Here is a 14,782-nt window from a genome sequence, read left to right on the forward strand (position 1 = left end):
CCAATGACATGGCTGATCCAAGAACATATACAGATCTGTACATATAGAATGTATATATTGGGACCTAAGAACAGGTCCGCTTTAAAATGTACATCTAAAGGTACATTATGAAACTCCCCCAAGCCATTGTCACAGGTGCTAATTTTGGGGGACCCCAACACTGACTGTAGAGTGAAAGCTAAGTGGAGGTAATAAATCTGCCCCATTGTTACAGATGCTGCAAATTTTACCTGGATTGTGATAGCACAGCACAGAATGTTATCTAAACTTTGACCCATTGAAAAACTATTGTTCCCTTACCATAACACAATAAAACCCATTGTAAAGTAATTCAAAGTGTAAAGGCCCTTTTACACGCAATTATTGCAAAACCAGTCACAAGACTGAAAGAGCTGATGATATTTTTCATAAAATTACACGTACAGATAATGGCTTTTAATCATCTCCATTTCTTTATTAGCTAAAGTAAACTCAGTAGCTGCTATTTGCTCAGGTAGGAGTGTTTATTCGAGGGATTATCTGGCTGGCAGATTTCATTGTCTCCTCCAGGCATGAGTAAAGCATGTACTCATTATGTATGCAAGGCAAACAAAAACCATCCTGCAGCCACTCAAAAGACTAACCGAATTCCATTCAAATGAAATGTCTTCTGAGTGGTCAAACGGTTTTTATGTGGGCTAAAAACCAGCCCTGAACTACAGTTGGACAAATAGTGCACAGTTGCCTGCATTTACATGTAACGATTATCACTCCTTTGCGGTCGTTTGAAGGAATTTTGAGCGATAATCGTTACGTGTAAAAGGGGCGGAAGTAAACCACCCTGATAGGAGAGCACTAGAGATGAGCGAGTATACTCGCTAAAGGCAATTGCTCGAGCGAGCATTGCCTTTAGCGAGTACCCGCCTGCTCGAGACGAAAGGTTCGGGTGCCGGCGCGGGGGAGCGGTGAGTAGCGGCAGTAAGCAGGAGGGAGCCGGGGGAAGAGAGGGAGAGAGAGAGAGATCTCCCCTCCGTTCCACCCTGCTCTCCCCCGCCGCTCCCTGCCTGCCGCCAGCACCCAACCTTTTGCCTCGAGCGGGCAGGTACTCGCTAAGGGCAATCCTCGCTTGAGCAATTGCCTTTAGCGAGTATACTCGCTCATCCCTAGAAAGCACATTTTGATATCACATCACATTATGAGTCAAGCTAAAGAAAAACCCATCTCTACATGAGCAGCAGAATATTACCAATGCTGAAAAATGTTACAAAAGTTTTTCAAGGCAAAAAATAAAGAAATTATGGGCAGAGAATGGGCTAAAATAAAAATAAGCACTAGGTCAGCTACACTGGTTCCTGATAATCCAGTCCTGCAAGCTACCTCCGTTGTCACCTGCTATTCATTGTTCATGAGATATTGCCATAAACTACACATGAGCACTGCAAGACTAACTGGGACAGAAGGGCCAGTGACCAGGATGGCTGAAGTAGTCTGGGGGGCTTCAGTCCTGGAAGCTTTTCTCAGGGTAACCCTCAATTTAAAAATAGGTTGTCCAAACTAGACAATCCCTTTAAAAATACAAATTGCGCTAAAAAACTGAAATTATGTGTGTGTCTAAAACTATTTCAGCAGCTGAAGGGAAATTCCACTGAGTCACTCTGTCTAAGGGATTGTGCATAATTAGGAAAATATGGCTGCTTTCTTCCTTCCGAAAACAGCACTGCAATCATCCATGGATTGTGTACGGTATTGGAACTCAGCTGTATTGAAGTGAATAGGGCTGAGCTGCAATGCTACAAGCAACCTGTGAATAGATGAGGCGCTGTTAATGGAAGAAAGCAGCAATGTTTCTAATCCTGGACAACCCCTTAAAGTCATATGTTGAATATGGAAGCTAAGTTAAATACAGTGTTTAACACCTCTATTACTCTGTTTGATTAACCTGAATTGTGGAAAGTTTGGAATTTACCTCTAAGTTAGTGCTTTTATCATATATGTCTTACGTAGTGTTAGCATACAGTGCTATTCCTGCTGTCAAAGTAACCTATATTATGATGGAACCCACGAAGGGTCTCACTATGAGGTCCATCGGTTAATGAGGTACATCAGGTGCCATTGGGATCTGTTATGTGAACTGAAGCCATAGTGTAGATTTAAACAGAGCTCGCTGTCATTGGTTCTCGAGCGCTGGCTCAGTCAATCAGAGCAAGTGCTTGATGAACCAATCACAGCCATTCAATGAACGAATGAATGGCTTTGATTGGTTCATTGAGCGCTGGCACTGACTGTCTGAGCTGCGCACTGGAGAACCAATCACAGTCAGCCTTTCCTGGAGGGAGGGATTTTAATCCTCCAATCTAAGAAGGGCTGCCTGCTGTCTACAGAAAAGTGTCTCTGAGCTTCATGGGAGACGCGTGCTGCCGCTAACGGCTCCTGAGAGGTGATGTATAATTTTTTTTTTTGCATGCACATAGGGAATATTTTAGGGCTCTGACAGTAGGATTTTCTATTGTCAAAGTTACAAAGTACCATACGAAAACCGCAAAGGAAGGGTCCATAGGGAAACATGGGCTACAAATTCCGTCTGTATAGAGCAGGGGTCCCCAACCACCGGTCCGCGGACCAGGACCTGGCCGTTAGGGTTTTTTTGCCAGTCTGCGGCGCCGCAGACCAGCACAGTACTGTTGTATCTTGATGTCACGTCACTGGAAGCTAGGGGCTGAGCGGACTTTGGAGTAAACGCCCCCTAGCTTCCGATTGGCTAGTACTGCGGCAGGGAGGACACGCTGCATCGTGTGCTGCTGTCTGCTACCGGTGGCGGGGGTGGGGGCTCGCCAGCTTAACAGAGAGCGGAGATTATAGCGGGGACCTCAGGAACCACGCCGTCAGAACTAACGGGGTCCCTAGAGTTCTTGCAGCGCAAGGGGGACATATCTGAGGGTGCCAGGGAGTGTAGCAGGGCAGCAGAGTGGTCCCAGCAGCACCCCCCGGTCTACAGCACTGTTTGGTGTATAGAGCTGCATAACCTCGTCCCCATATGACCAAAGCCCCACCCATGCCCCACCCACACTGCCCCACCCCCACCCCGCCCTGCCATGGAAAAATCATCTATGTGCGCAAAAAAAGTGCATCTGCTAGAACCATTGGTTCCCTATGTAGTGATCACACGTCCGTTTTTTACATGCGCAAAATACCTGCACCTGCAAAAGATAGGACATCTGTGAGCCGGGAAGGTCCGTGCTGCGCGTAAAATATCCCCGCAGCACAGTCACAGTGTTCAGTGATGATGGGATTTCCCGTGGGGAAGAAAGAATCCCCTCCCACAACTGTCACTGCTGTGGCAGAGGATCGTGATCTTCTTCCATTGCTTTCAATGGGACCGGCGCTGCAGCCGCCCCATTGAAAGCAATGGGAACAGGCAATCCCCGCAGTTATTTTCAGGGAAGAGCTTGAAGTATAAGCCCTTCTCTGAAAATAAGCGCTAGCTGCTGAAAAAAATATACATCATCTTCTGCCGCTGTTGGGGCTCCAGCGCATCTCCTCGCTTGGTCCCCGGCACTGCTCTGAAGAACTTTCTGCTGGTCGGGGATTTAAAAACCCCTGCCTCCAGAAAGTGCTGGGTCTGATTGGTTGAGCGCTCAGCCAATCAGAGGTAGCACTAAGCCATTCATTGAATTCAATGAATGGCTGAGCTCTGCCTCTGATTGGCTGAGTAATGTGACTAATCACAGGCAGTGCTCAGCTGTCATTCAATAAATGGCTAACTGCTGCCTGTGATTGGCTGAGCGTTCAGCCAATCATTCCGATGGCAGCGGAAGGTGATGTATATATGTATATATATTTTTTACACCAGGTAAGGATGATTTTCAGGAAAGGGCTTATATTTCAAAATCACTGCGGGGTTGCCTGCATCCTATTGCTTTCAAAGGGTCTACTGCAGTAGCGCCGGTCCCATTTAAAGCCATGGGCATACAGCTTTGGTCATGCGTGGAACGGAAATTTTTTGGGAAAAAAGGTGCGCAAAAAAAAAAAAAGATCGTCTGACTGAGCCCTAAAGGAGAAAAAAATGTAAAAATTATTACTGCTAAAAATGAATAATTATTGGTACTACTAGCCTAAGCAATCCATTCACATTGGTCAATTGCTACATGGTGTATGCCAAGTTTAAAAGGGTATGTCGGAGATGAGAAAAAGAGGATTTACTACTGCGTTTTTTTTTCCAAAACAGTGCCACTCTTATTTATGGGTTGTGTCCGGTATTACACCTAAGTAGACTTGAATGGACCTAAGCTGCAATACCAGACATGACCTATGGGCAAGAGCGGTGCTCTTTCTGGAAACAAAAAGCAACACTTTAGTCAGTGATCCAATACGGTCCTCTAACTTGACGTGAGTGTTTGGATAGAAAGCCATTTTCTGACACGTCATTCAACTTAAGCAACTGGAACCATCGTCAACATGGTGATGATGGTGATAGAATAGGACAGTGATCCTCCTTATTGGTATTTGTAACTTCCTTTCAAAAATGGGTAGTTTTACATGGACACTCGGCATCGTCCCACATTGATAGATTTGATGAGAAGGAGAAAAGGTAGAGTAGGAAGGTGGTACAGCTTAATAAATCCCACCTCCCACAAACTTCAGCCCCACCCCAGCTTAAATATTACCTACAGTATGTACAAACTTTTGTCAGAGTGGCACGTTAGAAGTATTGATTCAGTTGGGGTCCGGGTGCTGAAACCTCCTCTGATCACTGAAATAGGGGAGGGTGCAGCACTCTGCAGTTGAAGATGGACTCATAAAAAAGTCTATAGAAGATGTCTACAGACCTCTAGGCAAGCACAAGGGCATAGTGCTCGGGTTAGTACTCTATTCCCCTTTTTTCAGGAATCAGCCCACAGCCGTTCAAAACTTTTGACATGTCACTCTAACATGTCAAAAGTTTGTAAACAGTGCAGTTACACTTTACACCTATACATGTCATATGTAATCCAGGAGTGATGGGCTCCTCTGTAGCAATGTCTTGACTTCCCATCCCTTAGTACCCTGGTGCTGCATCTCAAGCTGAACTATCAAGCTAGTGGCATATTATTGGGTAGCAGAGGCGTAACTTGAAGCTCCCGGGCCCCGATGCAAAACTTGTAACAGGGCCCCAAACTGTAATGCTTTACTCATAGTATTGGGTTCCCTATATGGAGAAGAGAGGCCTTATGGGCCCCCTAAGGCTCCTGGGCCCAGGTGCATCCCCTGAATCCCCTATAGTTACGCCCCTGTTGGGTAGTATTATACCACATAATTGTTGAGCCTGGCACACAGACTCTGTGAATGGTAGTGTATAAATAGTAGGAGAAATACATTTTTGCAGTCTATTGTCTGGAACAGCAGTTTTTCTTCTTTGGTGAGTCAAGTAGATGGATGGTTTTCTCCTTCACTTTATCTTCTTGCTCTTTCAGAATCCTGGAGAAACATGAATTCATGATCAATTAGGAACACAACCAATCAACTCGCTTGTGGTCTGTGGTAATCATGGCAGACCTGGGCCTAGTGAAGGACTGTCAAGTACTTAAGACTGTGGCAGGACTTACTAGGTGGACGTGAAAACTACAATATACTGCTATACTGAAGTACTGCGGTATATGATGCACGCGATCAAACAACTGGAAGTTCAAGTCCCATATGGGAAATGGAAATTAAATTGAATCATTTTTTTTTTTCCAAATAAAATAAACCTTTCCCATTTTTCCTACAAAACAATGTAGACAATAAAAAATTGGTGTAAATGCCCAAACTATTTAAGCATTGCATTATTTATCCCATATAGTGAATGACTTAAAACAAATACACAATTCCAGAATTGGTGGGTTTTTTTTGTCACTCCATCTCCAAAAGAAAAAAAGTGAAGAAAAAGTGATAAAAATCTGTATGTATCCATAAATGGTAGCAATAAGAAGTATAGTTCTCCACACAAAAAACAAGCCTCACACAGCCCCCTTGCTCATAATGTTGCGGCCAAAAGCTTATTCTTCAATTATTTTTGAAAAAAGAGGGGTTAAAAAATTTAGACATGGTATTAGAGATGAGCGAGCATACTCGTTTAGGGCGTTTTTGCATTCGAGCACCGCTTTTTCCGAGTAACTGACTACTTGGACGAAAAGATTTGGGGGGCGCCGGGGGTGAGCGGGGGGTTGCAGAGGGGAGTGGGGGGGAGGGAGAGAGATAGCTCCCCCCTGTTCCCCACTGCTACCCCCCGCTCCACCACGCCGCCCCCCGAATCTTTTCGTCCGAGTAGTCAGTTACTCGGAAAAATCGGTGCTCGAGTGAAAAAACGCCCCAAACGAGTACGTTCGCTCATCTCTACATGGTATTATTGTAACCATACTGGCATGCAAAATAAAGTTTAAGGGGGAATATAACAAGGTCCACAGCATAACTTTATAATTAGTGGGAGTCCTACTGCTGAAAGCCCTACTGATCTCATGGTCCCCTCATGAATGCAGCGAAGGTCGTACGTGTGCTCTATTAATATCAATGTCAAGATTGCCAAGTGCTTGAACTTGGTAACTTCTGGCATTGTCATTGCAATGAATGAAGCAGTGACACACATGTGGGGACCATTGTGAAGGGTGTATGGAGCCGGCTCGGGAGCCAAGTCCATTTCATGCCCAGCAGCTATCAGCTGTTTCTAATAGCTGACAGCCACTTGTAACTGCCACGATCGAAGTTACCTCTGATTGCGGCAGTTAGTTATTTAGATGCTGTAGTCAAAGCTGACTGTGCATCTAAACAGTCAGTGGGAGGAGTGGCAGCTTTTCCTGCACCCTATCGGCGCTCCCTGCAATGCAATCAGGGGTGCCGATGGGCGAGTATAGCAGCTCGAAGTCTGCTGAAGAGGTTAGGGCTTCATAGGCAATGTTAAAAATTGCCATGTACTGCAATACTGATGTATTGCAGTATATAGTACAAGCGATCAAATGATCACAAGTTCAAACCCCACTAGATAAAAAGGTAAAAAAAAAAAAAATAATAAAGATTTTTTAACAGTAAAATAAATAAAAAATATTAAAAGTTAAAAATAGGACCTTTTTCCATTTTTCCTATGCAAAAGTCTAAACACTAAGAAAAAACCTCACATATTCCATATCGCCACGTACATAAAAGTCCAAACTATTAAACTATCCCAATATTTATCCTGCATGGCGGAGGATGTAAAAAAATATTGAAATGCCATATTGCTTTCAAAAAATTAGAATAAAAAGTTATCATAAAGATCCATGTTTCCCAAAATGGTGCCAATAAAAACTACAGCTCACCCCACAAAAAAGGGCCCTCACAGCCCAATCAGTAAAGAAATAAAAAAACATTATAAATGTGGTATAATTGTACTCACCATAGAACAAAGTTCACTTGTCATACTTTACTGTACTGTGAAAGCTGTAAAAACGACCCCCCCCCCCAAAAAAATGGCGCAATTGCATTTATTCCCAATTTCTTCCCACTTGGAAATTTTTTTAAAGTTTTTCCATACATTATATAGTACATTAAATGGTAGCATTAAAAAATACAAGCCCTCCCATGTACGCCAATGGAAAAATAAAAAAGTTGGCTCTTGGAATGTGGGGATGAAAAAACTGAAATAAAAAAAATGAAAAATCTCTGGTCAGGAAGGGGTTAAGGCTGGGTTCACACGGGGCGGATTTGCCGTGGAAATTCCGTCCGGAATTTCGCCGCGGCGAATCCGCCTGCGGCCGCTAATCCCGGCATTGGCCAGCCATGTGGACGAGATTTCTCAGGAATCTCGTCAACACGGGACGGCAAAGCCGGCAGAAGCCGACACTGCGGCGCGGATTAGCTGGCCGCAGCATGCTCATTCTTTTTCTTCCTCCGCTGCGGCCACACTCTCCTCTATGGGAGCGCCGGCCGCAGCAGAAGAGCGAGAGTCCGGTCCGCTTCAAAACCTGCGGCTAAGTGCCGCGGGATTTGAAGTAGCGCTTCTCCCGGCAGAAATCTCGCGATTTTTCGATGTGGCCAAACCGCAAGATTTCCGCCGGGATTCCGCTGTGTGGGAACCCAGACTAAAGGCGTTCTGTGAGCTTAGAAAAAAAATGACTGCTTTCGGGCTCACACTCACTTGCGATAGCGTTTTTGCGATGTTGCGAGGCTGCGTTTTTTGTCTGACATTGAAATGCATTGAGTCTAATGTACTGTGCTCATTTGCGATGTTTTCACGTCTGCGAGGTTGCGTTTTCTTCTCGCGTGATATGGTCCTATTTCTTTGCGATGTGCTATGTTCTCCTCGGCCACGTAAGTCAATGGAGTGCTGGAATATCGCATCGCAAAAAGGCATAACGCGTGTAAGAATGCGATGGTGCTATGTTTTCTGTGTGGAATCGTGACTAATGGGAAGGGCAGGCTTTTACTCCTACCATGCGATGCAAGTCTTCAGAGAACAAAAACGCATCGCAATCGCACAAAAAACGCAGGTTCGCACCTGCGATATCGCTGCAATTTTTTTCTCGCATTGTTCCATTCAGTGCAGATGTCGAAGGAGGTACCGTTGCCTATGTGTTGCACCCACGAGCGCCGCAGACGGCCAGGAGGCCTCCGCCAGGAAGTCGTCTCTCGATCTTCCTAGCAATTGCTGGAGTTAGAGCACCGTGGGCCGGGACAGCTTCTGACAAGCGTACAACATGACCAAAAAGTGCAAGTCATCTCCTTGTTATTGTTTCTGTGATTGACTCAAGCCATATGCAAGCCTGTATCTCACTGTTTCTGATGATGTCGAACCAACGGACACGGAAAATCTGGCGTTGGCATGGCATGTAAAAGGACTCCAGACGCTCAGTGGTTTTTGACATCAAGGTCCAGGTCTCCAAGCCATACAATAATATTGGCATTACACAGGTCTGGTAAAATCAAATCTTAGTCCTGAGTGTTATGTTCTGCCTCCGCCAGTTTTCCAGGAACCACATCGCCGAGGCTGGATGAGAAATGTTCATGCCATGGTTGAAGTGTCTCGTCATGGTTGGTACAAGGAGTGCCATCGGGTTTGTGGATTGGCGTATGCCGTCTGGTCCTTGAGGACCCTCGGATTCTGGCGACTGTTTTGTATGCTGCTCTTAGATTGTTTGACTTCAGACCCTCTTCAGGTTTATCAGCCAAAGCATTATAGTACCGCTCCGTCTTTCTTGGCCTTTGCCCGGAACATGCCCTTCAGCCTCTTACATTCCACTTGGTCGTTTTTAAGGCGGGCTTTTGCCTTTGCTTCAAGGACCTGCATAGTATCGTCCATTAACCAGGGCTGCCTTCGGGGACGCCGGTATCCGAGAACAGTCTTTTCGGTTTTTACGGACAGCATCTCTTGTGACATTCCAAGCTGCCTCTGGTTCATCTGGGAGATTGCCCAAAATGTGGAACTGGTTCTCGATTGTGATGTTGTATTGACATTCGAGTGCTGGAGTTTCCCTCAGGGCATCAACGTTTAATGAAGGTTCTGATCTGGTCTTATGGGGCAGACGGAGTGGAACTGCTATTTCGGCAACAGGCAAACGGTGGTCTGTGTTTGCTGGAGCTTCTGCCCCGCGGTATACTCAACACGATTTAACAGAATTGCAATGACGAATGAGTATATGGTCCAGCTCCTTTTTCGTACGCCCATCGTTAGATATCCAGGTAAACCTATGAATGCTACGTCTCTGAAACCAGGACCCCACCACTGCGAAACTTATCGAGGCACAGAATGACAGCATCCAGTGTGAATTGTCATTGGTTGGGCATTCGCCAAAGGGTCCAACGACGTCTTCGTAGCCAGGAGTCCGGGGACCTGGGTTTGCATTCAGGCCGCCGAACACTATGAGTACATCGTGCAGAGGAACGGACTGCACGGTGGCAGCGAGCTGGATATAAAAGGCATTTTTGTCTGCAGCTGTGTGTTCTTTAGTTGGTGCATATGCCACAATGTTGGACATGTGACCGTGACGATGAACAAACCTGGCATACAGCAGGCGCAGAGAGATTGGATGCCACATTACCAAGGACTGATTTAAGGGAGGGTGAAGGATCAGTGCCACTCCCTAGGTGTGGTCCGAGCCACCGGAGTGTGATATGGTGGCGCCATTAACCTTGCGCTGGTCATGATGCAGTAGACAAGCTTCGGTGATGCTAGCTACAGTGATGTTATATCTAGCCAGTTGGTTGATGAGTGCCACCTGACATTCCATGTGGCAAAGCGAGTGACTGATTGCAAGTCATTGCACTCATGCAACCCGAACTATACATAATATAGGAATGCTGCCGACTGAACGACGGGTTAAAGGCAAAACACTAAACAACAATCGGCCCGTTTACTGTGAATCGAGGCAAGCGGCCAGAAGATACCTCCAGTAGGGTCTACCCCCATTCACTGAATGACAATTGACCTATGTACAAGGAAAATTAAAGGGGAAGGTACTGTGATACTGAAGGTATTTGTGATGACCATCCTGACCTAAGTACTAGCACCAGAATGGGGGTTTGGCTCATGAATTGCCTTGCGTAGATATGCATACAAAAACTAGCATTTTTTTCCCATGGGTTGGTAGGATTGATGTGGCTTATATTGAGGCAAGTTGACCTTTCCTTTCTACAAAACATTTTATATCCTCACCAGAGATAAGATCTTGCCCCATACTGACAGCTGTCACATTGGGTAGTCAGGTTCCAATAAGACATGGAGGCTGTGGGTACTCACTTCAAATCCCACAAAGTCAACATTTTTTTGAGTTTGGATATCTTCCCCATATTCAGATGTGGGTGCAATAGCTACCTTCATAACTCCAAAATATCTTGATAAGTTGATTGACTTTCTATGCAATGTGGATACTTGAGGAAAGGAATTTATAATAGGTATTTCCGAGTGACATAGAGCATATCTGAATATGCCAGGGCTATAAAAGTAGCAGGTGAAATAATGGCAAGGATTTGGCATATGCATCATGTTTAGAAATCATTAACTCCTGCAGATGTAGTGTGATAGTTGGAGTAGTCCATCATCCCTTCTGCATGGTGCAGTAATAAATGAAAGATCACGGTGAGGATATTTATCTCATTACTTGGCATAGGTAGGCTCTCGGAGACATCATCTTCTCACAGCTAGAAGATGGATAATGTGCATTAGGCTGCAGCTGCTGTTTTTTATGATGGTACTTTTGTGGATTTATTTTATTATATCTGTCAGTCACGAGGAGAGCTTCTTATATAAAGAATGTAGTAGGGAGAGAGAGGTGGGAACAGGTCTAAAAATCAGCAATGGGCACGAAACGGACGAAACACGAGCCCCAATTAAATGGGAAGCCCTGAAGTGTGTCCTGAGAGGGACACTGATCTCCCATGGAGCTAGATTGAAAAAAGAGCACTCAAAAGAACTGGGGGAGCTATTGTCGTCCCTCCATGATCAAGAGATGGCTAACAAGAGAACCCCGAGCAATGCTCTACGGGCTGATATTTCTTCCCTGCGACAGTGGTTTGTGTCAATCTTAGATCAGAAAACGTTAGCATATAGAGACAGGATCCGGAGGGAAGCTTTCGAGACGGGGGATAAGTGTGGTCGGCGGTTGGCTCGGTCTCTTCATCCCAGGGCACCGCAGACGTTTGTTCCAAAAATACACAAAGCTAGAGGGGAACCTGTCTTGTCTACCCGTGATATTTTAGAGGAATTTTGCCTCTACTATGACAAACTATATAACAGAGAAGGAACCCGGGATTGGGGCAACCAATATAGAGGAAGAGGAAGCGTACCTAAGAGAGTTTGGCCCAGGTCCTTTGGACCTGGAGGATTCTGTGGCTTTGGACTCTGACTTTGCTTCAGGGGAAATAATGGAATGTATTAAAGAGCTAAAAGTAGGCAAAAGTCCGGGCCCGGACAGGTTCTCGGCGCGATTTTATAAAATTTTCAAAGAAGATCTCTCTCCGCTCCTGACCCATCTCTTCAATGAAGTGTCCCGGGGAAGTCCCTTCCCGCCTCAGGGGCTCCAGGCGCACATAGTAGTTATCCCAAAACCGGGGAAAGACCCCTCCTCTTGCACAAACTACAGGCCGATCTCCCTGATTAATATTGATGTAAAGATGTTTGCCAAACTTATAGCTAATAGAATTAGCAAGCTCATCCCCAATCTGATACACAGAGACCAAGTGGGTTTCGTCCCTGGAAGAGAAGCCAGGGACAACACCATTAAATCCATCTCTCTGATACACAGGACCAGAGCAAAGGACAAGCCGTTATGCCTACTCGCAGTCGACACGGAGAAGGCGTTTGACCGGGTCAGATGGAGGTTTCTAGGGGGGACTCTACTGCATTTGGGACTGGGGCAGAGGATGAGGGAGTGGATCATGGCATTGTACACCTGCCCCTCAGCCAAAATTAGAGTAAATGGTGCCCTCTCAGATACCATAATGATCTATAACGGCACACGCCAGGGTTGCCCTCTCTCGTATCTGCTTTATGTCCTATCAATGGAGTCTCTAGCCAACACAATTAGGAAAAACACTTCAGTTAAGGGCTTAACAGAAGGCTCCTCTGAACATAAAATGGCGTTGTTTGCGGACGACCTTCTCCTGTACCTCGTAAATCCCAAAGTGGGGCTGCCGGTTGTGATGAAAGAATTTAAGAGATACGGGCGGGTGAGCAATTTCAAGGTCAACCTTCAAAAATCCAAAATCCTAAACGTGACTCTCACCCGGAACGAGGCCCAAGAGTTCTCTGATTCATTTCTCTTCAAATGGAAATTCGCATCCATAAGATACTTAGGGGTACAACTACCTGCACACCCCGCCTACATTTTTGAATTAAACTTTTGACCTTTTCTGTCCGGCCTTAAGGCAGATTTGGAAAGATGGAGCCCGCTTTATGTCTCATGGTTGGGCAGAGTCAACGCGGTCAAGATGGACTCTTTACCAAAGTTCCTCTACCTTTGTCAGACTTTGCCTGTCCATCTTGACCGACGCTATTTGCTTGGCATCCGATCTTTGATTAGTAGCTTTGTGTTGAGGGGACGAAGGCCCCGCCTCAGCTATATGCTACTTACGCGCCCCAAGGAGGAGGGAGGACTGGGGCTCCCAGACTTTTCTCTATACTACAGGACGAGCCTTGCAAACTTCATACTAACGTTGCTCAAGGGCAGGGGCTCCAAGATATGGGTGGAAATAGAACACGAAACAGAGATGGCGACTGCACAGGGGGCCCCGTGGATACAGAGACCGCTCTTGAGGGAGATTCCTTCATTCTCACCATTTTTGCTGGGAGTCCTTAGGATTTGGGGGATGTTCGCCCCAAAGTTGAGCCTGATCTCTATCCCAGGCCCTCTGACCCCTTTGGTGGCCAATTCCGCAGTTCTTGGCCTCCAAGGACAGAACAACAGTCATGTCCCTTCCTAGTTCCCCAATTCCACGAATCAAAGATGTGGTCACCCATTCGGGGGTAAAACCCTTACAAGGACTCTAGACCACCCCCGGGAGCCTGGCTAAACTAGTTTCAAATGAGGGGCTATGTGGAATCTCTGACGCCCGACGATTGCGGCACCCGGCCACTGACGCACTTTGAAGCCTTGTGTATGTCCTCATCCCCTGTTGAGCATGGGATCTCGTTAATATACAAAAAATTGGTGACCTGCGGGACAGAGGACACTCTCCTCGCCTACTCGGGACAATGGGAACTGGAACTGGGGAGTAACTGTAGCAGATCTGACTGGAGGGGGGCCTTCCTCCTGTGCCATAAGAGCACCAAATTTGGTAGGCTGCAAGAGCAGAATTTAAAAATTTTAGCACCCTGGTACAGGACGCTGTCGAGGCTGCATCAAATGGATACCCAGATCTCCCCTATGTGCTGGCGATGCCAGGACAGTCCGGGGACAATGCTGCATATTTGGTGGGGATGGCCCAGCAGTTGGGGCTCTCTGGAGCAACGTGGAACTCCTCTATAATAAGATGACCAGGTCGGCGGTGTCCATAACAGCTAAAATGGCTCTGCTATTGATGTTACCTGGATCTTTGACCAGGATCAAGTCGGAGTTATTAAGACAGGTTATATTGGCAGTGAGGATGTCTGTCCCTGGTTTGTGGCGATCCACTTTCCCCCCTACAAGGATTATCTGGACAGAGAAGCTCCATACACTCATGAGATATGAAGAGGAGGGGTTGGTGGAGGAGGAGGAACAGACCAGGTCTCACGAACTTTGGAGACCATGGATTGCTATGCGAGCTTCAACTTCTTTCAAAATCTGGCTGGAAACAGGTAGACTGGACTCCTAGGGGGTTCTAGAACCGAATGACCAGGGCCCCCCCCCCCCTTCCCTTGTTTTCCCTCTTTTCCCTCCCTCCTTCTATCCCCAGTCTTGACTTTTTTTTCTCTTCTTTTCCCTTTCTCTAGAAATTAAATAAATTTAATTTCAGTCATATCATCATCCTTTGGAGAGGCAAGCCTGTTACGAGTTGACTGAAATCCGGTATCAGATATATTTTGTGTATTGTTATGGTTGTTTATTTGAAAATCTTTAATAAAAATGATTGAACATAAAATCAGCAATGGGGACCATTTGGAAGAGGTCACCTTCTGGTGGCAGCGGGGCTCTTATGTACCTCTTAGAGGTCTGACAAGTCAGGTGCAAAATAAGTAAAAGATGCAATCAGTAAGTATTTTGCGCTATAGGCGCAGCAGCATCAGGTGGGGCTGTCTGCTTCTGGACCTTGTGAGGGCGCCCTGGTATTTGGCTCGGGGTTTTCCCTGTTATCTGGGATGGTGTTGGTAGCACAGAGGTTCCGGAGATAGCTCATACAT

The 14,782-nt window shown here is 46.0% G+C and overlaps 1 protein-coding gene across 1 annotated transcript in view; it reads right to left on the bottom strand.

Annotated features, from left to right (window-relative positions):
* Positions 1-3,078: 3,078 nt before the first annotated feature.
* Positions 3,079-14,782, bottom strand: part of CRACR2A (calcium release activated channel regulator 2A) — a 140,884-nt gene continuing 129,180 nt past the window's right edge. Inside the window, exon 19 of the mRNA XM_066590504.1 lies at positions 3,079-5,433. Within this exon, the coding sequence (XP_066446601.1) occupies positions 5,343-5,433 (91 nt within the window). The 3' untranslated portion in view covers positions 3,079-5,342. The remainder of the gene's footprint in view (positions 5,434-14,782) is intronic.

This window comes from Eleutherodactylus coqui, chromosome 2 (genome assembly GCF_035609145.1).
Source record: "Eleutherodactylus coqui strain aEleCoq1 chromosome 2, aEleCoq1.hap1, whole genome shotgun sequence".
Classification (NCBI taxonomy): domain Eukaryota; kingdom Metazoa; phylum Chordata; class Amphibia; order Anura; family Eleutherodactylidae; genus Eleutherodactylus; species Eleutherodactylus coqui.